Source organism: Choloepus didactylus, chromosome 6, assembly GCF_015220235.1.
Source record: "Choloepus didactylus isolate mChoDid1 chromosome 6, mChoDid1.pri, whole genome shotgun sequence".
Classification (NCBI taxonomy): domain Eukaryota; kingdom Metazoa; phylum Chordata; class Mammalia; order Pilosa; family Megalonychidae; genus Choloepus; species Choloepus didactylus.
The window spans coordinates 76,590,927-76,618,549 of NC_051312.1; the positions used below are offsets into that span (position 1 = coordinate 76,590,927).

At 39.1% G+C, this 27,623-nt stretch overlaps 1 protein-coding gene and 1 pseudogene across 1 annotated transcript; both read left to right on the plus strand.

The window, feature by feature from the left end:
• The window catches only part of LOC119536993, a 299,931-nt pseudogene that overhangs the window by 69,964 nt on the left and 202,344 nt on the right, over positions 1 to 27,623 (plus strand).
• On the plus strand, positions 10,162 to 11,106 carry LOC119536988 (olfactory receptor 6-like). Its single transcript, XM_037839626.1, has one exon. The coding sequence runs from the start codon at positions 10,162 to 10,164 to the stop codon at positions 11,104 to 11,106; it is 945 nt and encodes a 314-aa protein (XP_037695554.1).

Sequence of the window (27,623 nt, forward strand, 5' to 3'; positions counted from 1 at the left end):
TTGTAACTAGCTCAGAGAGAGGAAGAGTGATGACTTGCAAGCTAGAAGCTGTATTTCCATGGAACAAGGCTGTAAAATACAGGCAAGAGGGTGGTCCAGTGTCATTGTAAACTACGCAGAGCAAGTTCCATGAATCGTGCATCCTGGTGGGGTGGAAAGGGTTGACCATAAGTAGAAGAGATGACTGAGCACAATATTTTTTTTTAATTCAGTTTTATTGAGATATATTCACACACCATACAATCATCCACAGTATACAATCAGCTGTTCACAGTACCATCATATAGTTGTGCATTCATCACCCCAATCTATTTTTGAACATTTCCTTACTCTAAAATAAATAAATAAATAAATAAATAAATAAATAAATAAAAATAATAATAATAAAAATAAAAGTAAAAAAGAACACTTAAAGCATTCCATTCCCCCATCCCACCCTATTTTTCATTCAGATTTCGTCCCCATTTTTCTACTCAGCTGTCCAGACACTGGATAAAGGGAGTATGATCCACAAGATTTTCCCAATCACAGTCACACTATGTAAACTACATAGTTATGCAATCATCTTCAAGAATCAAGGCTACTGGGTCATGGTTCGACAGTTTCAGGTATTTCCTTCTTGAACTTCAGTATTTAACAAGCAAATGTAGAACTAGTGTCTTATTAAATCATTCCTCTTGGATCTGTTTCTGTGTCTTAATTCTGAGACAGAAGGGGTAGAAAAGAGAAAGAGAAGAAGGAAGCCATTCAAGAAAGCAGAGGCTTCATTATGGAAAAGTATCAGGGGTCTTGTGGATGAAATCCCTTCTTGTCATAGGACACCAGCTTTATCCTATGAGCAAAATAAGAGTCCAGAGGGAGATCATAGTAGTATGAGCTCCAATGCAAGGAGCTAAGAAACTGAGAATTTATGTATTGGCAACCTGTCACCTCCTGAACTACAGGGCTCACCAGCTTCACTTCCTAAATCAATGGGGTCATTGCCCAGATTCGCAGTGAACTTGGTGGTTGAATGCGGTTCATTTAATCTTCTGTCTCTGTAATTAGATTATAAGGTCCATGGAAAGAGGGATCACATTTGCTTGTTCATCATTTTATTACCATGGCCCAGAAAAGGGTCTAGCACAGGTGGCTATGAATAAATATTATAAATGAATATAAATTGGAGTCATTTAGGCAGGGCATGTGTGCTACACCCATAGAAAGTGTTGGCCTGTACTGGAACTAGAACCCTCACATGTCACTAGAGTGTGGGGAGCATGCCTCTGGGTTTAGAGACTTAGCTGGCATAGGAGCTCTCTAAAGGATTTAAGACTCTGAAGAGTAAACTTAGTGAGTGAAACTTTTATAGCATCCCAAATAGGGATCTGGGTATTCTTTAAAGTTTTCAGGACTACTGTTGACTTGGGCTTTTCATATTGTGGTCATTTGGCATATCTCGGTGGAGCATGCATGGGAGTAAACCTCCAGGACAGCCTCTTGACTCTATTTGAGTCAAGACTAAACCCTTATTTTGTTGCCTTTCTTTTCCCCATTTTGATAAAAAATGCTGCCCATATTTTGATAGTTGCCTGTTGCTTGATAAAATACATGCAAGGTTACTAGCACTACTAGCAAGATATTGGGCATTAAATTGCTAGTCCTTTCTTATTACGTTTTCTTATATAATATACATATCTATTTGTGCCAAAACAATTATATAACCTCATAAGTATCTTCTCATAATAATTTGAAAATGACTGGATAAAAAGTTCATCAAAAGTGTATCTCCTGCAGAGAGATTCCAAAAGGAGCCGAGAGGTCACTCTGGTAGGCACTCTTATGCACACTTTAGACAACCTTTTTTAGGTTCTAAAGAATTGGGGTAGCTGGTGGTGGATACCTGAAACTATCAAACTACAACCCAGAACCCATGAATCTCGAAGACAGTTGTATAAAAATGTAGGTTATGAGGGGTGACAATGGGATTGGGAAAGCCATAAGGACCACACTCCACTTTGTCTAGTTTATGGATGGATGAGTAGAAAAATAGGGGAAGGAAACAAACAGACAAAGGTACCCAGTGTTCTTTTTCACTTCAATTGCTCTTTTTCACTTTAATTATTATTCTTGTTATTTTTGTGTGTGTGCTAATGAAGGTGTCAGGGATTGATTTAGGTGATGAATGTACAACTATGTAATGGTACTGTGAACAATCGAATGTATGATTTGTTTTGTATGACTGCGTGGTATGTGAATATATCTCAATAAAATGAAGATTAAAAAAAAAAAAAAAGTGTATCTCCTAATTGTCCCCATAGAATAAGTTTCTGAAATGGGGTACTGGTCTGGAATAGGCGTGTCCTCTTCTGGGCATCACTATTGTATGAAACTCCCTTTTAAGCTAACCTCTGTTAATAGGAAGTAAAAAAGTGATGTAGACTTTCTTCATTATGCTTTTCTTTATCTCCCTAGCTTTTATCTATAAAATGCATTACTTTTCAAGATGAAAAAAAAACAGCACCTCAAATTCTGGTTTCAAAAATTGAAACCAAATCTTTGGGTATAGGAACAGGGCTGAACACAATGTCCTGCACATTTTCACTGTAGAATAAACAAGGAATCAGAGAATGTTTAAGCCAGACTGGCAACTCTTTTGACTTTGGACTCAATTCTAGTAGTCACATGACCCTCATGGCTTGCATTGAATTTGAGGTCATAAAAACCTCTTGTGATTTTTCAAATGAACTATTAATAAACAGGTTAGATATTCCCCCATCCTCCACTGATGTAATTATTTTTCCCCCTTAAACTAGATATAGGGCTTTATTTTATCCCAGTTACATTTAATCCTGTTTGATACAAACCATTTTTTTCTTGTCTGCAAATCTTTTAAAATATTGCATAGACAATGTGACTCTACTGTAATTCTCTCTGGCAGTGTCAGGGAAAGTCTCCACTCCTTCTATCAGTAAAGAGGCAGTATTGAATCCAGACTGTCATTCAGGTTGGATGGCTGCTCAAAGTGGCCAGAGGCAGTTACCATCTAAGGGCAAGTGAGAATCAATATAAGCAGCTCCTTTGCTCAAAAATTTATACTGATTCCCACCAACTCTGAATATAATCCAGGTTTCTTAGACTGACTTTCAAGTTTCTTCAGAGTATGGTCTCAGTTTTCCTTTTGATCCTTACCTTAATCTGTTGCCCACTATGCACCCTGTGCAAATGAATGTTAGATGGTGTCACAGGATAATATTTCTACTGAGGAATCTGATAATGAGGATGCTGACTCCTTCTCTCTACACTGCTCTCATTTACCACCTGATGCTTATTGTTCTGATAGTGAAGAAACAGTTATTCCTTCTGATATAGAAGCATATTTAACAGAACTTTTACCTAAAAACACTCACGTACAATTTCCAAATGATAAAAAGTGTAAAGGCTTTACTATAACTGGGACAGATGATTCATATCCTTCAAGTCCTATATTAGAAAATTATACTGAAGGAGAAGCTAAACATAATGAAAGCTGTGAATATTTTCAAGAAAGCGGAAAGGCCTGCTCAACCTTCTTAGATATAGATAATATGTAACCATCTACTTCTCTGTGTAAAAAGAAAACAGGATGGGACTGGCTGCAGCTGTTACTTTAATCATAGATAAGTCATAACTAATGTAGCAAGGCTGAATATAGTTCTAATCAAATGTATGCTTATCAACATGTTGTAATGGCTAAACTAATCGCAGAATGAAATAAAACTATATTAATAAGTTAGAGACAAGTAATAGTAACCTTTTCTAAATTTGTATATTTTGTGTAAGTAAAAAGTTGCAATATTGCTCTTACAGAAGTCATGGCTTAATTAGTAGAAATATTATCAGTCAAGTTTTGCAGACATTCAAGGCTAAGTCTCTGATAATGCTGTGGATACTCTCCTTTGATTCTGAACCACTCGTGAATTAGGGCACTTCATGAACCACTTGTGGTTCAAATGTAAAAATAGAATATGATTCGATTGAATGCAAATGAAAAGTGCTATAAATTCTCTGTAACTGAGACAAGGAGGAGCTTTCTGATGTCCAGCTGTGCCTGGAGGAGCAGGGGCTCCCAGGCTTGGTAATGTATCAATGAATTTTTACATTGTAAACTTGTTCCTTTTACCTTAAGTGCTCCTTTAGTAAAAATGTGTTGAAGTTAAATACTTGTCTTGAGTGCTCTTTACTTTTAAACTATTGTCTGTCCCTATACTGTTAATTGAGTGGGAGGTTACTTGATGAAGCCCAAACTGACTGAATCACAACCTGATAAGGCTCAGGCATTTTCTAACAGAGATGCTAAGTTTGAGGTTTAAAGAGATGAACCCGTGACAATGGTGATTAACAATCTTTTTTTTTTTCCTTTGGACTTGAACTTAATGATCCAATATCTTTTATTATTGGCTACCATTTCACATTGAACAGAAATATAAAACGACCCCCAAACTTTTCTGTATGTATAGCATTTTAAAAGAAACAATCCTTCTGTAGCTCTGAAAACCCTGTGTCCCTTCATTTAACACCCTATACTGTCATGAAATAAAAGGAAAGACTGAAAAATTGTTGGATCAGAGGAGACCAAAGAGACATGGAAAGTAAATGGGATGTGGAATACTGGACTGGATCCTGTATTAATAGACAAACTGATAAAATCTGAACAAAATTTGTAGTACAGTTAAGAATAATGTGCCTGTTTTGGTTTCTTAGTTTTGACAAGTAGATCTGGTAATATAAGATGATAGTATTAGGGGAAACTGAAACTGGGTGAGGAGTAAAGTAGAACTGTCTTTACTGTCATTGCAACTTTTGTGTAAATCTAAAATTATTCCAAAATAAAAAGTTTATTTAAAAAAGAAACACATGACATTATTATGTCTTTTTATACCAAATAATTTAATAGAAATTTGATTGATTTCAGTGGCTTCCTAATAATAAACGTAAGTTGTCCCCTCCTTTTTGGTTTCAGTGATGTGTACAGCAAACATTTTGCTCTTGTGTGCAGTACTAAAAACTATTTTTTTTTTAAATTTTATATGGAGTTTTACTTCTCATGAAATTCATGCATTGATGCTGTTTTAATTTAGTTGATTGATGAGGAAGAATTCAAAGTATAAATGACACATAGTTACAGCTTTATACATTTTGCAACTCTAATAGACTATACCAGCTCTTTCAGATATTACTGTTTGGTGCAGGAAAGCATGAGTGGACAGTTGCCATGCATTAGGTAGAGAAGAGAGGGCTTACAGCACAGATGTCTTCATTTTCTCTTAGACTCATTCCTCAGGGGACTTTACCTTCCCTGATTTTCATGCTCCTTAGTCTTATTTCATGAAGATCAGTGGTGCCAGCCTTCCAGAATTAATACCAACTCACCGTCTGCCTTTGGACATAGAATATGGTGGTGGGGGAGTGGGGAGGAGAAGGGCAAGGTCCGTGGTTCTCCATGAAATTCCACTTAGTCACACACAGATCTTTAGATTTTCAAGGGCTAGAATAAGTTTCTCTAGGATTTCTTTTTTTTTTTTTTTTTTCCCAGGCCACTGCTTCAGCTCCCTTCAGTCACATGTGGTTACTAACTGAGGCACACATGCATCTTCTGGGCCTTCGTTCTTCTATGAATGAAGTTCTAGCAGTTGATTATAGTCTTCATGGTAATTTGGGGCAAAATTAATAGCAGAGGCTCTGAGAGCTTACTAGGCTGTGGACAATTTGAAAGACAGGAGGGGTTGTCACCTCACACTTTTCTTAGCATAGTGCACACTTTGCAAATGTTCATTAAACGATTGAATGCTTCCTGGTGTTCAAGGCAGTGGGTGTGACCTCTAGCCACTGCGGAGACCTCATTATTGTCATCTCGCCTTTTGCCACCATTACTCTATATTCTTTCCTGTGCTAGACTCTTAACACTGAAAACCTTCTAATCTTTTTTTCCTACTGATTTGATTGATGAGGAACAATTCAAAGTATAAATGACACATAGTTACAGCTTTATACATTTAGCAACTCTAACAGACTATACCATCTCTTTCAGATATTACTGTTTGGTGCAGGAAAGCATGAGTGGACAGTTGCCATGCGTTAGGTAGAGAAGAGATCCTGGTTGTGGTTCATACTCCAGCACAGATAATATTTTACGTTTGTGTGGTTGTCTCAATTCAGTTTTAGAACTGTTTTCATATGCATATTGCTTTTTATTTTGGTAATGCATATGTAACATAAAATTTGCCATTTTAATCTTAGCACCAATGATCCAGTGTTTACAAGACAACTATTGTTCCTCATTTTATGGATAAATAAACTGAGGAATGAAGACAATTTTTCTGAGCTCAAATATCTAAAAAATAATGGAACCCTGATTAGGAACCTGACAGCTGAACCAAAATTATTTCCTATCATACTACTTCCAAACTCTCTTGCTCCTATGATTCTATCACCTCTTTGATGAAATCTTTTCTAGGTTTCCCCAATGAGAAGGCATTTCTCCTGTCTTGGATTTCCTAGAACATTTTATTTGTACCTCTCTTATGGCACACGGCACATTCTATACATTACAGTGTGTACTTCTTATTTTACTTGTAACATTATAGGTTTCCAGGGAGCAGAGATCTTGACCTATATATTTTTATTCCAAAGAATGTCTAACATAGTGCTGTACACATAACAAAAGGATCCATAAAACAGAAAGCATGTTTGATGTAAAGAATGCACAAATGAATGCCTCTGTTACCTCATATGGTAACCTCTGTTACCTACTTAGTTTTCTTATCCTGGTTTTTGGTGTTGCATCACCTGGCACATAAGAGTAGAAGGAAAGGAGTTCACCACAACCATAGATACAGAGAAGCATGGTGCATGTATAAATAGAAATTGATGGATGGAGGTTTGCCTTCCCTGGCCAGGTCCCCTGGACATAGTTGGCAGCACACACGGTTTCCCTAGAGTCAGGCCAGAAGGAGTGTAAGTGAGCTTCCTGGGGGGAAGAAAAGGGCAAAAGGTATGCAAGGGCTGAATATACTCTCCTGCCTCTGATCTTGTCTTCTTGCCTTAGTGCTGTAATATCTGCCAGGTGGTCTAAACAAACACCAGACTCATATTCCCAAGGAGTACAAACAGCTGCACACCAGCCTTCTTTCTTATGATCAGTGTAAAAATCTGAAGAAATTTCCATTCTTAAAAGAGGACAGATGAAGTGTGGTGAGTGGTTGGATGTATCAGGAGAGATTGACCGACCCCAGAGAAGGTAACAAGGAAGATGAAGAGGGACATGGGAAAATGACTTCAGGCACCATTCCTGGACAGGTGTTGTGGGGAATGAATGGGGAAATGAAGATTCAGTGCACAGTCCACCTTTACTCGAGGTTAGGGAAATTTAGGCGGGTGCAGGATCGTTTGGGTGTTGGACCACTGTCCAAAGGATAAATTTCTTGTTCCAGGAGTTGTCTGTCAGTGTCTATTGTTTTCCTTTGACAACAAGCACATACAGGGCTGAAAAAAAGGTCCTATAGCACAATGAAAGAGATTTCTTTCCTAGAATTCCTTAGAGGGCCCAGCTCTCAGTCATCTTAAAACAGGAAAAAAAGAAAGAGATGATTCTCATTTCACTGTGCTTTAAAGTGGAGCTTGCTGAGAGGTACATTTGTGTAAAAAAAAAAGTAGAGGAGAATATGATATGAAGAGGGGCGTGCTTGAGTGTATAGAAGCAATAAGTTAGAGAGAAGATAAGGAAGAAGGAATGAATAATCCTAACTCAGAATTCTTCAAAGATGCTCTAATCTTGCGCTCTGGGAAATTCAGCTTATCTCATTCTTCAGATATGACAGAAAAAGTGAGTAAAAGAGAGAGAATGAATAACTGTGTGTGCATGTGAGCATACGTGAGTGGAAACGTGAGTACATATGATGAAGCAAGCATGTTTGAGGGTTGTTATGACCTAATATAATAATAGCCAATGCTTACAGAGAATAACCGTGGACTACGGCCTGTTTTAACTATTTTCTGTGGATCATCACATTTAATTTTCATAACAAACAAGTAAGGAAAGCTTATTATCATTCGTACCATCTGTAAAAGAGTTTATGGAAGTACATAATTGTTTAGCAATCTGTTCAAGATGACATAGCTAACAGATGATGGAAACGAGTTTCAAGCCCTGACCTGACTCCAAGTCAGTTCTCGTAACCACTATGCGATGAACAGTGTGGGGGAATTGGTGTAGCTGAGGGTAGAAATGGGTTAAGTTTTAAACATCATGAAGAGTGGGACACTTTACATTAGTGGTGCTTCCTACTGAGGCTAAAACGTGGGAAAACTAGCCACTCACTGCAGCCAAACCATACTTTTTCCTCCGGGGAAAGCATTTATTCAAAGGCACTAAGGAACTAGGCCAGGAAATCCTTACAGCTGAGCTATCTCAGGGGTGAGGGTGTGAGTTGGAGGCTGAAGATAAGGGAAAATTTTCTTCTTAGGCAGAAAGCAACGTGGCTCTACCAGTATGTGCTGCTACAGAAAGGAGGTGATGCCAATAACCTCTATTCCCACACTTCATCCTCCAGTCCCTTGCTGTGAGCTATGGTCAGAAGGTCTCTAGTCCTTTGGGTATCACAGTGAAACCCTGTTGTCCTCCTACTCTCTCTATGCCAAGAAAACAGCATGACGATCCGAGAGTTTGATGGGAAGGCTGAGCAGTGGTCAGAAGGCAGGCTTTTGGATGAAGGTGGTATTCAATGGAGATACACATTCATTCATATGTGTTTTCAAGAGATGACTCTGTGGTTAACACAGACTATAGTCATAGGGTTAGTTCATAGGTAATTCTGACTCCCAACCTTCATGCACTATTCTCCCTCTACTCTCCTCACTTCTCTGGGCCAGAGCCCTAGGCAATCACTGATATTTAATACACTGCCCTACCAAGTGTCCTGAGAACAGGGCTCAGACCCAGTGTCTCTGTGAATATGTTTGTCATGAAAGCAGCCTGGGTATGCAAGCTGAGGATTTATGGACATGTGTGCAGCCTGATGGACATTTGCCTCCTGCCAGTTAAGGACCCTGAGGTCACTTTCTTTTGCTGCTGATCTATTTCCCATGGTTCCCAAAGCCTCAACCTTTCAATTCTCTTGTGCATTCAGTATTCATTAGGTCTTCATGTGTTCAACTAGTCATTCTATAGGCAATGGGTTTAGAGTGATGAAGGACAGACTCTCCTTTTGGATGTCACACTGTAGTGGGGAGAAATTTTGATACTTGGTACAGCTGTGACTGAAAACAGTGGGTATGCTGAGAAGGCACTTGACTCAACACCAAGGAGATGCCTCAGCCCTGGGGAGGGTCTTGTAAAGATTAGAGAGTGGGTGGAAAAGGAAGAGGGAGGGAGGTGTGTATGCAAAGCCATGGGTGCAAGAGAAGTTATAGTGCTCTGGGGGAGCAAAATCTGGTTGAATATGTCTGGAACATGGACCGTAATTAGAGAGTGTCAAGAGATGGGACTGGAGACATAGGTAGGATTCAAAATGTGAAGTGCCTCTTGTGTGTGATAAATAAAACATTTGCGTCTTTATCTAAAGGCAATAGGGGAGTCATTGAAAATTTTCTAATCATTTTTATTATTTAAAAATTTCCTTAGACTCTATGTTGAAGAAAGTATGCTGGATCAAAGGAATACAGCTAAGGTATCACCCAAATATTAACTTTTGGAACTTTCTCTGACCTGATGTTATCCTCAGTAAGCTCTGGGTGTCCTTTAGGCAAGAGTAAGTCTTTGTGCATTGAGTTCCTAATTAAATAGAAACCTGGAACCAACAAGACAGAGACAGTGGGTCTGTGTTCACTGACAAGGAGCTGGGGATGGCATGGTTAGTCACATTCCATCATTCATTGTCATCAGCTGAGTGAGCATTAGAGGTGGGGATACATTCTGATTCTCAGAGACTTTCATAAAACAAAATTTTTAAACTTTGATGGAAAGTAGGTGTGTGTCACATTTGCAAAATAGTCCTTACTAAGTGAAATTATTTTATTTTGAGTCGCATTCACAGGAAACACTGAAATACTAATTTATTTCTCTCTCTTTGTTGATGTCATAGTCATCTTCATTATTTGAGGCATTGCCTTGGAAGACGTCAGTTTCTCTCCTTGCTTTCAGTCATGCTGGGGAGAAACATCACTCTGGTCAGTGAGTTCATCCTGGTGGGTTTCCCCACTGCCCCATGGCTGCAGGTCCTTCTCTTCTTCCTCTTCCTTGTGGTCTACCTGCTGGTTGTAGTAGAAAATCTTACCATCATGTTCACTGTCTGGGTCACTCGTTCTCTCCATAAGCCCATGTACTACTTCCTGAGTAGCATGTCCTTCCTGGAGGTCTGGTATGTCTCCATCACAGTCCCGAAGATGCTGGATGGATTCCTCCTGCAGAGACGGCACATCTCCTTCACAGGTTGCATGACCCAACTCTACTTCTTTGTCTCTCTTGCCTGCACAGAGTGTGTGCTCCTGGCAGCCATGGCCTATGACCGCTATGTGGCCATCTGCCACCCTTTCCGATACTCGGTCATCATGACCACAGGTTACTGTGTGCAGCTGGTAGCTTTCTCCTATACAAGTGGTTTCACGGTCTCTGTGATCAAGGTCTATTTCATTTCTCACGTTGCCTTCTGTGGCTCCAATGTCATGAACCACTTTTTCTGTGACATCTCACCAATCCTCAAACTAGCCTGCAAAGACATGTCCACAGCTGAGCTAGTGGACTTTGCCTTAGCTATTGTCATTCTTGTGTTCCCTCTCTTCACCACTGTTCTCTCCTACATCTACATTGTCTCCACTATCCTGCGTATACCCTCCACCCAGGGAAGGAAGAAAGCCTTTTCCACCTGTGCATCCCACCTCACTGTAGTCATCATTTATTACACAGCCATGATTTTTATGTATGTCCGACCCAGGGCTATTGGGTCATTCAATTCCAACAAACTAATCTCAGCTGTGTATGCAGTCCTCACGCCCATGCTCAATCCATTCATCTACTGCCTAAGGAACCAGGAAGTCAAGAATGCTCTCAGAAAGGCCATGGGAGGTAGCCAGTGCCTCCTCCTCAGCTGAGCTCTGATTCCTTGAGGAAAAGACAGTGTTCCAACCAAGACATTATTCCCATGACATTTGTCATGGTCCTGCATATGAGTCCTGCTCCACAGATCTGGACTTTTAAAGAAATCACAGCATGGGAAAAGTTAAAATGAAAGTTTAAAAGTAGAAACAGGACATTTGATATTTATAGCTTTAACCATGAGCTTTTATTGGTACACATTGTAGATTTTAAGTAGTTTGAAATGATATGTAAGAATGTAATGAAGATGATAGTTATATACTTATATGCTGGATGTTGTTCTTAGCACTTTATACATAATAAAACATTTTATTCTCATAATAGCTTTGTGAGTTAGTTGTGGTTAGTTATCTCATTTTACAGATTGGGAAACTGAAGTACAAAGAAGTTCTTAAGTTGTCCATGATTACACAACTCAGAAATGCCAAAGCTATTATGTGAACCCAGGAAGGTTGGCCCTAGAATCCATTGTGCTAGCCTCTTTCTATCCCTAAGATTCTGTGAACAAAGTTCTAAAGCAAGTTAGTTAACAAGCATTACTGCTCAGAAAGAAAAGGAATCCAGTAGATAACATATTTGTAGTTGTGATGATACTGATAATGATGCTGCAGTGGTGGTGGTGATAGTGGTTGTGATGGTGGTGTGTTAGTGAAGATGTAACATCATGATATTAATAACAGTGATGATCATTTCACAAACCTCTGCCAGTTTTAACCATCTTTCAGGACTATACAAATTCATTTGTCATTATAGGGATGGGATCAATAGTTTCATGAGAAATTAAGGAATTGGTATTACTCCAACCGTGCAGTGGATATGGGTCTTGTGAAACTTTCTTTGAGCTCTTGAATTCTTGTCACTTTCCATGCAATATCATGCTTATCTTCAGCAAAATAAAGGGTTATCAAAACGTCAATATATGTGTGAGCTGAAACCCTCAAGACATCAATAAAATATAGATCCTACAAAGAAGCTAGGTGAAAAACAAATATAAAATTATATAAGACCAATAGCAGTGTTGGATATCATTGGGTCATCTGCTGAATGGGTAAGAAATGTAGTACAACAGAAGAAAACTGGGAAAAATTGATTAAATTGAGACTAAAATAGGGACAAAATAGTCACCAGCACTACCCTAGTTCTATATCCTGACAATTTAAGTGTGAGTTCAAAGTTGGTCTCCAATTTTGACCTAAGTCACCCTCAGCATTATTCAACATGCCTGGACTGATCTTCCTTATACGCTATTCTCATAATGTTACTTCACTCCTTAGGAATTCTCCATTTAAATTAAATAGGTCCTACTCATTCTAGCTATTACATTATTTTGGAATCATTCCAGCATTCATGAACTTCAATAATATCTCATCCTCTGCACCTGTACCAACTCAAAATTATATTTTCATGATCTGCAACATAAGACATCCATTGTGGTGCTATTAGTCACAGTGCACTCGATAATTACAGCTTACCAACTCTTGCATTGCTTAACTTATTCACTTAATTAGTATTTATTATGCCCCTATTCCATGTCAGGCACTGTGATAGCCTCTGAGGATATAATGGTGAACAACAACAACAAAAATGCCTTTTCTCCCTTCAGCTAGCTTAGAGGATGATAGAGTAGCTAAAGGCACAATTACATTGTGTTAAAAGCATGATGATACAAGTACAGGGTGCTTTGAAGGCAAATGGCAGGTAGTTCTAGAACCATCAGAGAAAATGTTCTAGCAGAAGTAACATAATAAGTTCTAAGAGGCCTTTTCAGTTTTTACAAGTATTATACCTTAGGGTATAGAGCTCTACCAAGTGAGTGATGGCCACTGTTTGGGTAAAGCATTCTGAATGACCTGTGTAAGTTTCTCTCCTTGACTCCCAACCAGATACGAGTTCTATTAGGATAGAAACCCAACTTATTCATCTTTGTATCTTCAACACCTGCCACACTGGCTCTGTAGGCACTTAAGCTAGTTATTCTTTATTTCTCCCTCTCCCCCCAGTTATCCATTCTCTGCAGGCTTCCTTCTCTTTTGTTCCCCATCTTCAATGGAATGAGAGGAATTGATCACCCTGGCTTACTTGACCACTGGCTTACAATTCAATTAGGCCAATGGGAGACATCAGTTAGGCCAATTGAAGGAAGCAAGGAAAGAGGAGCGAAGGGATTTCTTCTCCTTGTTCCCTGGCTGGGTTCTGCAGTTCTGACAATGCCTACAGCTCCTTCAACTACAGGCACATCCCTTTCAGGGCTGCTGCAGCTGTCCCTGAGTCTCTTCATTGCTAGTCCTTTGATGGCTCAACATCTTCTCCTGGTTGCTCTCACCTTGCCCAATTCTGTGAATAGTTGCGTCATTTAATGCTTCTCAAAAATCTCAGCTGAAAGCACTTTCTGTCTTGCTAGGGTCCTGCAACATAATAGCATTCAATAAATATTAGGTGACTGAAGTGCATCTCAGGGAGAATACCTGGAATAAACAGACCACTTTAAAACACTTGTGTCTTGAGACTTTAAAATCAATAACCTGTACATAAGCACACATCATTTTCCCTGAAATATGATATATGACAGTACTTAAAGTAATATATAAAGCCATTTGTTTCACATTTAATTTTTCAAGTATTTCTCTAAAATAGGTTGCTTTTCTTCCAGCCACTGCCAAATTGAATTGATTCTGATATGTTTGAACTAAAACATTCAGCAATTTAAACACAGGTATTAAATATATTGTGGCCAGCATTCCTGCCATTTACCGTGACTCACCATATACCACTAGGAAACACTTAGTTCTCTCAGAACTTCCCTGCACAGAGAGCCACTCCTCAGCTTTTTCCCTTTTATGTTGCTTTTTCTTTCTCATCATAGTACACTGGACTTGATTTTAAGATCTGTAGAATAGTTTCCCACTATATTTTCTCAGGTGCTTCTTATTCACTTACTCAGGTTCACTATCTTCTAATACATGACATAATCAGACTTTTTTTTTTCATTTACTTTCTTTTTCTTTATTTTATTCATTTTATTGAGATATATTCACATACCACACAGTCATGCAAAACAAATCGTACATTTGATTGTTCACAGTACCATTACATAGTTGTACATTCATTACCAAAATCAATCCCTGACACACTCATTACCACACACACAAAAATAACCAGAATAATAATTAAAGTGAAAAAGAGCAACTGAAGTAAAAAAGAACACTGGGTGCCCTTGTCTGTTTGTTTGTTTCCTTCCCCCACCTTTCCACTCGTCCATCCACAAACTAGACAAACGGGAGTGTGATCCCTATGGCCCCCCCAATCCCAGTGTCCCCCCTCATAAGCCGCATTTTTATACAATTGTCTTCAAGATTCATGGGTTCTGGGTTGTAGTTTGATAGTTTCAGGTATCCACCACCAGCTACCCCAATTCATTAGAACCTAAAAAGGGTTGTCTATTTTGTGCATAAGAGTGCCCACCAGAGTGACCTCTCGGCTCCTTTTGGAATCTCTCTGCCACTGAAGCTTATTTCATTTCCTTTCACATCCCCCTTTTGGTCAAGAAGATATTCTCCATCCCACGATGCCAGGTCTACTTTCCTCCCCAGGAGTCATATTCCACGTTGCCAGGGAGATTCAATCCCCTGGGTGTCTGATCCCACGTAGGGGGGAGGGCAGTGATTTCACCTTTCAAGTTGGCTTAGCTAGAGAGAGAGGGCCACATCTGAGCAACAAAGAGGCATTCGGGAGGAGGCTCTTAGGCACAATTATAGGGAGGCCTAGCCTCTCCTTTGCAGCAACAGTCTTCCCAAGGGCAAATCCCGTGGTGGAAGGCTCAATCCATCAAACCACCAGTCCCCTATGTCTGTGGGCATGTTAGCAACCATCGAGGTAGGGCAGGCCAATGCCCCTGCATTCTCCGCAGGCTCCTCAAGGGGGCTCTGCATATTTTTTTGTTTTTTTTTTTTTGTTGTTGTAAACTTTTTTTTTCTAAATCAACTGTATAAAAAATAAAAAAAAAAAAAACAACCATACAATAAAAGAACATTTTAAAGAGACCATAAAAAGGGGGTAAGAAAAAGACAACTAGCCTAAGGTAACTACTTTACTTCCAGTGTGTTCTTAGTCTACCCCAAGAAAGTAACCTAATATAGCAACATTTCTGTGAACTTGGTCCTACTATACCCATCAGAAATTAACAGACCATAGTCATTCCTGGGCATTCCCAGAACATTAAATTTATCCATGATAGCTTATCTGTTCTTTTTGAATTATTGTTCCCCCTTCCTTAATTGCTCTCTATCACTAGTTCCCCTACATTCTACATTATAAACCATTTGTTTTACATTTTTCAAAGTTCACATTAGTGGTAGCGTATAATATTTCTCTTTTTGTGCCTGGCTTATTTTGCTCAGCATTATGTCTTCAGGGTTCATCTATGTTGTCATATGTTTCACGATATCATTCCTTCTTACTGCCGTGTAGTATTCCATCGTGTGTATATACCACATTTTATTTATCCACTCATCTGTTGAAGGACATTTGGGTTGTTTCCATCTCTTGGCAATTGTGAATAATGCTTCTGTGAACATTGGCGTGCAGATATCTGTTCGTGTCACTGCTCTCCGATCTTCCGGGTATATACCGAGAAGTGCAATCGCTGGATCGAAGGGTATCTCTATATCTAGTTTTCTAAGGAACTGCCAGACTGACTTCCAGAGTGGCTGAACCATTATACAGTCCCACCAACAATGAATAAGAGTTCCAATTTCTCCACATCCCCTCCAGCATTTGTAGTTTCCTGTTTGTTTAATGCCAGCCATTCTAATTGGTGTGAGATGGTATCTCATTGTGGTCTTAATTTGCATCTCTCTAATAGGTAGTGAAGCTGAACATTTTTTCATGTGTTTCTTGGCCATTTGTATTTCCTCTTGAGAGAACTGTCTTTTCATATCTTTTGCCCATTTTATAATTGGGCTGTCTGTACTATCGTCATTGAGTTGTAGGATTTCTTTATATATGCAAGATATCAGTCTTTTGTCAGATACATGGTTTCCAAAAATTTTTTCCCATTGAGTTGGCTGCCTCTACCTTTTTGAGAAATTCCTTTGAGGTAGAGAAACTTCTAAGCTTGAGGAGTTCCCATTTATCTATTTTTTCTTTTGTTGCTTGTGCTTTGGGTGTAAAGTCTAGGAAGTGTCCGCCTAATACAAGGTCTTAAAAATGTTTTCCTACATTATCTTCTAGGAGTTTTATGGTGCTTTCTTTTATATTGAGATCTTTGTTCCATTTTGAGTTAATTTTTGTGTAGGGTGTGAGGTAGGGGTCCTCTTTCATTCTTTTGGATATGGATATCCAACTCTCCCAGCCCCATTTGTTGAAAAGACCATTATGACCCAGTTCAGTGACTTTGGGGGCCTTATCAAAGATCAGTCGGCCATAGATCTGGGGGTCTATCTCCAAATTCTCAATTCAATTCCATTGATCTATATGTCTGTCTTTATGCATGTACCATGCTGTTTTGACAACAGTGGCTTTATTATAAGCTTCAAAGTCAGGGAGTGTAAGTCCTCCGACTGTGTTTTTCTTTTTTAGAGTGTCTTTAGCAATTTGAGGCATCTTCCCTTTCCAAATAAATTTGATAACTAGCTTTTCAAAGTCTGCAAAGTAGGTTGTTGCAATTTTCATTGGGATTGCATTGAATCTGTAGAAGAGTTTGGGTAGAATTGACATCTTAATGACATTTAGCCTTCCTATCCATGAACATGGAATATTTTTCCATCTTTTAAGGTCCCCTTCTATTTCTTTTAGTAGAGTTATGTAGTTTTCTTTGTATAGGTCTTTTACATCTTTGGTTAAGTTTATTCCTAGGTACTTGATTTTTTTAGTTGCTATTGGAAATGGTGTCTTTTTCTTGAGTGTCTCTTCCGTTTGTTCATTTCTAGCATATAGAAACATTACTGACTTATGTGCATTCATCTTGTATCCCGCTACTTTGCTAAATTTGTTTATTAGCTCTAGTAACTTTATCATTGATTTCTTGGGGTTTTCCAGATATAAGATCATATCATCTGCAAACAATGACAATTTTACTTCTTCCTTTCCAATTTGGATGCCTTTTATTTCTTTGTCTTGCAGGATTGCCCTGGCTAGCACTTCTAGCACAATGTTGAATAACAGTGGTGACAGTGGGCATCCTTGTCTTGTTCCTGATCTTAGGGGGAAGGCTTTCAGTCTCTCACCATTGAGTACTATGCTGGCTGTGGGTTTTTCATATATGCTCTTTATCATATTGAGGAAGTTTCCTTGAATTCCCACCTTTTGAAGTGTTTTTATCAAAAAGGGATGTTGGATTTTGTTGAATGCTTTTTCAGCATCTATTGAGATGATCATTTGATTTTTCCCTTTTGCTTTGTTAATGTGTTGTAATACATTGATTGATTTTCTTATGTTGAACCATCCTTGCATGCCTGGAATGAACCCCACTTGATCATGGTGTATGATTCTTTTAATGTGTCTTTGGATTTGATTTGCAAGTATTTTGTTGAGGATTTTTCCTTTTTTGTAGCATCTTTGCCTAGTTTTGGTATTAGATTGATGTTAGCTTCATAAAATGAGTTAGGTAGTGTTCCATTTTCTTCAATGTTTTGAAAGAGTTTAAGTAAGATTGCTGTCAATTCTTTTTGGAAAGTTTGGTAGATTTCTCCTGTGAAGCCATCTGGCCCTGGGCATTTATTTGTGGGAAGCTTTTTGATGACTGATTGGATCTCTTTGACTGTGATGGGTTGGTTGAGGTCTTCTGTTTCTTCTCTGGTCAGTCTAGGTTGTTCATGTCTTTCCAGGAAATTGTCCATTTCCTCTACATTATCCAGTTTGTTGTCATACAGTTGTTCACAGTACCCTCTTATATTTTTTTTAATTTCCTCGGGATCCACAGTAATGTCACCTTTCTCATTCATTGTTTTGTTTATATGGGTCTTCTCTCTTTGTGATTTTGTCAGTCTAGCTAGGGGCTTGTCAATCTTGTTGATCTTCTCAAAGAACCAACTTTTGGTGATATTTATCCTCTCTATTGTTTTTTTTGTTCTCTATGTCATTTATTTCTGCTTTAATTCTTGTTATTTCTTTTCTTCTACTTGGTTTAGGATTGGTTTGCTGTTCATTTTCTAGCTTCTTCAGTTGATCCATTAGTTCTTTGATTTTGGCTCTTTCTTCCTTTTTAATATATGCGTTTAGTGCTATAAATTTCCCCCTCAGCACTGCTTTTGCTGCATCCCATAGGTTTTGGTATGTTGTGTTCTCATTTTCATTCGTCTCTATATATTTAGCAATTTCTCTTGCTATTTCTTCTTTAACCCACTGATTGTTTAGGAGTGTGTTGTTTAACCTCCAGGTATTTGTGAATTTTCTATGTCTCTTAGGGTTATTGACTTCTAGTTGTATTCCATTGTTGTCAGAGAATGTACTTTGAATAATTCCCACCTTTTTAAATTTATTGAGGCTTGTTTTATGTCCCAGCATATGATCTATTCTGGAGAAATTCCCATGAGCACTAGAGAAGTATGTGTATCCTGGTGATTTGGGATGTAATGTTCTATATATGTCTGTTAAATCCAATTCATTTATCAGATTGTTTAGGTTTTCAATTTCCTTATTGGTCTTCTGTCTGGTTGATCTATCTATAGGAGAGAGTGATGTGTTGAAGTCTCCCACAATTATTGTGGAAACATCAATTGCTTCCTTTAGTTTTGCCAGTGTTTCTCTCATGTATTTTGTGGCACCTTGATTGGGTGCATAGACATTTACAATTGTTATTTCTTCTTGTTGAATTGCCCCTTTTATTAGTATGTAGTGACCTTTGTCTCTCAAAACATCCCTGCATTTAAAGTCTATTTTATCTGAGATTAATATTGCTACACCTGTTTTCTTTTGGCTGTAGCTTGCATGAAATATTTTTTTCCATCCTTTCACTTTCGATTTCTTTGTGTCCCTGTGTCTAAGATGAATCTCTTGTATGCAGCATATTGATGGTTCTTTTTTTTTGATCCATTCTGCAAATCTATACCTTTTTATTGGTGAGTTTAATCCATTTGCATTCAATGTTATAATCGTGAAGGCATTTCTTGAATCAGCCATCTTATCCTTTGGTTTATGTTTGTCGTATGTATTTTTCCCTCTCTCTATTAATATCCTTTAATGTACCCATACCGAATCTCTTTAGTACTGAACCTTTCTCCATGTCTCTCTCTCCTTTCTTTGTTTCTCTGTCTGTAGGGCTCCCTTTAGTATCTCCAGTAGGGCAGGTCTCTTGTTAGCAAATTCTCTCAGCATTTGTTTGTCTGTGAAAAATTTAAGCTCTCCCTCAAATTTGAAGGAGAGCTTTGCTGGATAAAGTATTCTTGGTTGGAAGTTTTTCTCACTCAGAATTTTAAATATGTCGTGCCACTGCCTTCTTGCCTCCATGGTGGCTGCTGAGTAGTCACTACTTAGTCTTATGCTGTTTCCTTTGTATGTGGTGAATTGCTTTTCTCTTGCTCCTTTCAGAACTTGCTCCTTCTCTTCAGTATTTGACAGTGTGATCAGAATATGTCTTGGAGTGGGTTTATTTGGATTTATTCTATTTGGAGTTTGCTGGGCATTTATGATTTGTGTATTTATGGTGTTGAGAAGATTTGGGAAGTTTTCCCCAACAATGTGTTTGAGTACTCTTCCTAGACCTTTACCCTTTTCTTCTCCTTCTGGAACACCAATGAGTCTTATATTTGGATGTTTCATATTATCTTTCATATCCCTGATGTCCATTTTGATTTTTTCAATTTTTTTCCCCATTCTTTCTTTTATGCTTTCATTTTCCATTCTGTCATCTTCCAGGTCACTGATTCGTTTTTCAGCTTCCTCTAATCTTGTACTATGAGTATCCAAATTCTTTTTAATTTGGTCAACAGTTTCTTTAATTTCTGTAAGATCATCTATTTTTTTATTTAGTCTTGCAATGTCTTCTTTATACTCTTCTAGGGTCTTCTTGATGTCGTTTATATCCTGTTCCATGCTCTTCTTGATGTCCTTTATATCCTGTGCCATGGTCTCATCGTTCATCTTTAGTTCTTTAATTAGTTGCTCTAAGTACTGTATTTCTTCTGATCTTTTGATTTGGGTGCTTGGGCTTGGGTTATCCATATCATCTGGTTTTTTCATGTGCTTTAAAATTTTCTGTTGTTTTTGGCCTCTTGGCATTTGCTTAACTTGGTAGGGTTCTTTTAGGATTTGTAGACCAATTGAAATCCTTATCTCTAATTTGTCAGGTGTACAGCTTCGTGGATACACTTTCTGTGACTAACCAGCAGGTGGCGTCCATAAGCCACCTGTTCCCCTCAAGCCAGTTCTCCCCCGCTTTGCCTCTGTGGTGAGTGGGGGAGTAAGTCTTGTGGGGTCCAGTTGGTGTACCAAGCTTGCGTGTGTAGTTGATGTTGCCCACCCTGTATAAGGGGTGTTTGTCTGGGTGGTCAGGGAGGGGGGCAGCTCTAACAACCAAATCTCCCTGGTGTTCCTGGAGTTTTAAAGCTGCTGCAATAGTCTAATCCTTCAGTTCAGTCCTGCCACAGTTTGTCTCTGCCACTGACCCACAAGTCCTTGGTATTGGCGTGTGGCCCCTGAGACTTGTGAGTGGGTCCCTCTTCCAGGCCTTGCACCCCCTGGTCCTCTGTTGAGGGATGACTCTGCTATGTCACAGGTGAGTGCTGTCCCCCCAGGGCAGTTCTGGGCTGCCGGTCTGTGTAGGGAGCCTCCCAGTCTGCTGAAATGATGTCTGAATGGGGCTTGTTAATTCCCACTGCTCCACCTTCCCAAGTCTGGGTCAACCAGCTGAGGGTGCAGGGAAGGCTAATGTCCTCTCCCAATTTTGTGGTGTATGCATGTTATTGTAAGCACTTCCGTCACATTCGGTTGTCTGGGGCAGCTCTGGGCTATGGGGCTGGTGATGGGCAGGAGTGTTTCCTGTCCACCAGGATGATGGCTGTGAGTGGATGCCCCCCTTTTGTTGGGAAGTTGTGGTGTTTAGTGAATTTTCTCAGCCACTGGATTATTGCCTTTTGTCTCAGAGCTCTCAGTTCTGCTCTTGTCTTGACCTGCCCAAATTGCAAGTCTTTGAGGCTTTCTGTATTGGGCTTCTTAGAGTTATTGTTTTAGGAAATGAAAAAAAGATAAAAAAAAAAAGAAAAAATAAAAGGGCTCTCCTGGCAGATCTAATGCGTTATTGAAATGCTAAGAGACAAAGCAATTAGGGCTATTAAGGAAAGATCCAGGGGGCAGAGAGATCAGTTTTTCTACGGGTTTTGCAAATCAGCCTGTTCACCAGAACAGACCTCCTGTTCACCAGAACTCCAAAAAGCATCTGCTTTTATTTTTGAGTTTGTCTTGCTGTTTTTTTGCTATGCCTATCTCCTCTCTGCTGGGCTGTCTGCTCTCAGATTCTCTGGTATCTGGTCTCAGTCTATCTATGGTTGGAGTTTGGATCAGTAGAATGAGTTTCCGATAAGAGCTGCCACTGCAGTTCTCCCTTCTCCTTCCCAACACTGACAGTCCCCCCTCCCACGGGACTGAGCCTGGCAGGGAGGGGCGTGGGTCCCCTGGCCACAAAAACTTACAAATTTCGCTGATCTCAGCAGTTCCACATTTTCATGAGTGTTGTATGAAGTATGCCCAAAGTCAGGTTGCTCTGTGGTGTCCAGTCCATGCAGTTCCTGGCTTTCTACCTACTTCCCCGGAGCAGTAACTAAAACATGCACCTCACCAATCCACCATCTTGCCCCGCCTCCCATAATCAGACTTTTTAAACAGCCCCATACTATTTCACAGTTTGGTATTGGGAAAGTGGATAGACTTTGGATTCAAAGAGACCTAGCTTGAAACCCCAGCATTATCAGTTTTTAGCTTTGTGTTTTTCACAGGTTTTTGAACTTCTGTTTCTCTGAGCTTCAGTTTCCTCATGTAAATATGGATCATAATATCTACCTTGAAAAATTGGTATAAAGATGAAATGAGAGTGAATATACATGAAAGCAAATAGAATACAAAGTGCTTAAAAGTATTCAACAAAATACAAGGTAAACAGGATTGTTTATAACATCTTTAAAAGTCAGCACATCTGAAGTCCTACATGCTGCTTTCTCTGTTTCTTCTAGCTTCCATTGTGTGCTGATTTATCCCAACTCCCATCAGGATAAAATGATCTCTAGATGCTCCTAACTCCTGTGCAGTGTAACAACATCTTGATCATAACACTCTGCCAGACTCTGCCCTGTATTCATAGTGATTCAGATGCACAGATAATTTATAAAATAGATCATAAGTTTCAAACATCATATAATCTCTTTACAACTCTCAGTTCCTAAAATTTACCTCTACTTATTTCGTATCCAATAGTCAATTAATATTTGATGACTATATCTCTGTCTGAATATATGTAGTACTTTCAGTCTTTAGTCACAGTTCCCATACCTTCCAGAGCTTTTGGTCAAATTCCAATTTTAAATATTCTGTTCTCTCCAACTCTTCCAGTATTTAGTTCTGATTGATGCAAATATTGTAGATTAGTCATACTAAAAGCATTCAATTCTTTCTAACATGCCAAGGCAGGAAAACTTAAAACTACAGTTCTCAGTCTTTCATTCATGCTTAGGTTCTTAACTGATGCATTTATCTGAAACTTTAATGCACACATGAGTTGCTAGCAGAGGGAGGCATAGTGTGGGGCATCAATTGATCTGTTGTAGATAACTGCAGAATTCTGGGGCCAGAAGATTTTGGTTCTTCAGCTTTCTATAGGAAACAGCAGCAGCAACTTTCTCAGTTGTGGTCAAGACAGTGACCTGAAAATTGTGCCTGGGAGCTCAGCTTAACACCTCCTTCTAACAACTCTCAAAGATTGTACAAGAACCAAATTTGCTTTCGGCTTAAACTAGCTGGAGTGGATTACACAGCAGAACATTGTCTAACACAGTAGCCCTAGACAAATTATTATTTATTCTGAACCTTGGTGTTCTAGTTTAAAAACTAGGGGTAGTAATATTTCACAGAGTTGTTGGAAGAGTTAAATTATATAATTATATAATGTACACGTGAAGTCTTTCGCACAGAGTAGGTATCCAACTTATTAACGTTGGCCTCAAGTTTTCTGCAGAGTTGCTGTTATCTATTGAGTGAAGTCCTGTGGCCTTACTGGTAGCAGTCCTCACAGAGGCAGCCTTAATCCTTTCATTGACTGGGGACAGTTGGGGTAAAAGAATTACAGTTCAGAATAGTTAAAAGTTATCTGGTATGAGAGACTGAATGGATGGTTTGCTGGTCCTTAAAATATCTGGAGTATGCAGTGTTTCAGCTATCAAAATCAAGTTAAACAAATCAATAAATCCTATGGATATTGAGAAACAGAGTTCTTTCTTAGCACTTGTGGAACAATAAAATACATCCCTAATGGTAGATGAAGGTGAAAACAACCATGTGAATATAGTAACTATTGTATTTTTCTGTTGAATTTTATAATTATTCACTGACTTTTATTTTTAATAAAGGCTATTAATTGAATGTATAAATTGATATACTATGTATAACTGTTTTTATAGACGTAAATTCACGAATTAAAAAATATGTTTTTGTCTCTGCTCATTAATTTTTACTATAGAAAAGATGCTCAAATATTTAATATAATGATGACACCAAAATTATATCTATCCATCTCTTCATGTTTGCTCATCTTATCTATAACTAAATGGTATTTAACAGAGACCTGAAAAAATTCCAAATATTGGACAATAACTTATCTGGTACCATGACACTTGCTGTTTTCAAGAGAAATATATGTAAGAAGGGATGTTCAGGCAAAGGCACATTTTATTACACATTAGATATGTCTGCTCAGTTCTCTAAGTGACCTCCTGATTGGTGAGCTGGCCTGGACCAGATGTGAAACAAGGTCATTTGTGTTCCATTGGCCTAACTCCTAAACTTTGAAAAGGCTGAGCATTCCCCCAGAACCATAGTCTAACCATGGCCCTCATTGTGATAATCACAGGATACATGGAAAGATTAAATCAGGGGAAAGAGAAGACTGCAATGTAAGGTTAGGGCAAACATACCATCAGCTGCTTGTTCCGTATGTTCTTTGCCTTGTCTCCTGCCCTCCTGTGACTTGGATCCTGTCTTGTTTTCTTCTTGGATCTCTAAGGATGGATATTCCTCCTTCTAAACCACCTCCTCAGGTTATTCTCAGTGACTCTTCATGAGATGGGAAGAGAAGAGCAATGTTAAACAATCGAAAAGAAGACCCAAGACAAGAGAAGTCTCCTTAAAAGATAAAAGAGCCAAATATCACACTACATGAAAAGAAGAATTTTGAAATTTGTTTTACCTACCAAAGTTCAACTACCTGACACTATGCAATTGTGTATCATTGGTGCTTAGAAGTGCTCTTCTCCAAGGTGGAAGGAGTGGAGAGAAAGTTTTCCTTCTCCCTAGAGCTTAGTATGTACTATTAACATTGTTAAATCATCTCTTGCATATTTTGATCTTTTCACTTGCACCCTCTCTGAATACTATTAATGTTGTAAATAAACAGGCCATGTGTAATAGTGCTTTCTCAGACAACCAGAGAGAGGAAGGAAAATCAAGATTGGGACGAGTCACCAGGGTGACTTGTCATGAACCTGTTGCTGTTCTTCTGTTTCCCCATTTGATAATCATCTAGCATCCTCTCTGCTTGTTGTCCCATGAGAGTCACTAGAGAAATTTCTTTACCATCTTTGTCATTGGCATTTGGAAATCCTATTGCATTTGTGGATCAGATCCCCAAGGATGTTGCATTTTAAAGAGAAGTCATCACTATGAGCAGTGAGCTCACTGTCCTCTGATTCTACCCAGCTTGAGTTCTATCTGGGCAAGGACTATTGGAGGAGTCAACATACAAAGCCAGCCCAGTTTCAGTGGCAAACAGTGGGAGAGAAAGAGAGAGGGAGGGAGGGAGGGAGGAAGAGCGGAGGGGGTGAGAGAGAGAGGCGGTGGGGGTTGGGGTGGTATTCAACAGATACAAACAGAGGAAAAACTCTCCCATCTTAAACTCTGGCATCAGGGATAAAAGGGAATTCAACAAATGCAGAAGTAACCCATGCATTTTGGATCAAAAAGTCTTATCACAGGTATGACTAAGATGATGTTGCATTTTCCTTGAATCTGTAACTGAAAAATATTTCATTTCCACATTATCCATCTGAATCCCAGTCTCTTTTCCAGACAAGGAGAACCACAGAGTCATGGAACTCTTGAGCTTCATAGAGAATCAGTTCTCCAGGAATTTGGTCAGGCTATTCTAAAGTACCTCCTTATTTTCCTATTTCCTTTTGCCTTTTCCTTTCTGTCACCTATCTGTAACTCCTTTCTGGTGGAGAGGCAAAGACTTATGGGGTGTCAAGTTTGCAGGGACACCTCTACATACTACCACTACTGGACAATTTTGAACCAAGATCTCCAAACCAGAGTCAACCAAGATGAACTACTACACTCAGATCCATGAAGAGAAAGCAACATAATCTACCATGGTAAGGCATCTAGTCTTAATTAAGCATCACGAATCACTTAATTTTTGGGTGGCAACCATACTTCAGGAATTATGCTGATGCTAGAGATAAAAAGAAAAACAAGACAAAAATAGGCTCAAATTGGTGTTTTCATGGAATTCAAAATACAGTACTGGTGGGAGGTAAGCAAACATTTGAATACAAAATGATATGTGTTATAATATGATGTTCTAAGTTTCAAAATTTGATAAAATCAGAGGAGGCACTTACTAATAGGTGGGGTGATGGGCAGGAGGTGGGTGATGGTGGGTGGCAGTCAGGAAACGTTGGATAGAAAGAATGAAGGATGAAATCTGAGTAGGAATTTGCCAGGTGGCAAGAGTTAGAAAGGATTTCAGGAAGAAGACTGAGTACCTGTAACTTCACCAAAACTTGAAGGGGCATATTGCATAAGCTCAGGGTGAATATCTGAGAAAGGCAGAAGACTGAATGTAGAGGATATGAAGATGGAGGGGTCAGATCATGAGGACCTGCTGTACTGTTTAAGGAGTTCAGACCTGTGGGTGGCTACCAAAGAATTTAAACTGAAGAGTCTATGTTCGTATTTATATTTTAGCAAGATCACTCAGTCTGGAGACAAAAAAAACATTTATTATCTAAGTATCTTCTTAAATGGCCATTTGCCTCTCTCTCCTTATGGTCCCAAGCCCCTGGCGGTACATGCCCACTCTATCTCTGCTGAGGCTTGGACATTTGATTTTCTGTTCACCCTACCCTTCATTTTATTGCACTGCTATCCTAGTTCTCATCTAACTTCCTCTGCTTTCTCGAGAAAAATTATTTTCCCATTTGTTAAAAAGCCCATATGACCAATCTACTTCAATTCTGTTCATTTGGCTCAGCAAGTCAACTCCCTCCTCTGACTTAGCCAACACCCTTTCTGTAACACTTCAGAGTTAGGAAACAGGCAGTGGCTGGGTGGAACACAGCAAGCTAGTGACTGTGTCAGAAATCAAAGTACTGTGTATGTGGGAGGTCATGTAGATGGAGACTTGAGACACATATGGTCTTCAACTTGTGGTATTGTGATAAGCATATTAGAGGCCTCCTTGAATGTCATGCAGACTTAGGAGGCAAGTAACTCATGGAAAACAGCTAGAAAAATCAGGTTTGGAATTTTGAACTGATCATAATGGCTCAAAGCGGGTATAAAAGCTAAACACATGAGCAAGATGTTTAGAAACTTGAACGAAAAGGGAAATCGGTTGGTTTTAGTATGAAAGCAAGACCAGGGATCAAGTGAGTACACAGGATGGTAAAAAAATAAAAATAAAAAAACAGATAAACAAACAACATTTGGAGTGTGGATTAGGAGTGTGGCAGTGGACACAGAACTTGGTGTGAAGCCTAACTTAAAGTAGGAGGATTTATTCATAGTAGAAAGAGTATAGACTTTGGAGACTGACAGTCTTAGGTTATAATCCATCTCTGCAGTCTATTACTTGTGTGAATTTAGCCAAATTATTTACCCTCTGTGCTGGTTTGAATGTATTGTGTCCCCCAAATGCCATTATCTTTGTGGTCTTGTGGGACAGACCTTTTGGTGCTGGTTAGATTTGCTTGGAATGTGCCCCACCCAGCTGTGGGTGGTGACTTTGGTGGGATACTCCTATGGAGGTGTGACCCCACCCATTCAGGGTGGGCCTTGATCAGTGGAGCCATATAAAACATGCTGACTCAAAGAAACTGAACGGAGTGCAGCTGTGAGTGACGTTTTGAAGAAGTGCAAGCTTGCTAGGGAGTAATGTCCTGGGAGAAAGCCATTTTGAAACCAGAACTTTGGAGCAGACGTCAGCCACGTGCCTTCCCAGCTAACAGAGGTTTTCTGGACGCCATTTGCCATCCTCCAGTGAAGGTACCTGATTACTGATGTGTTACCTTGGACACTTTATGGCCTTAAGACT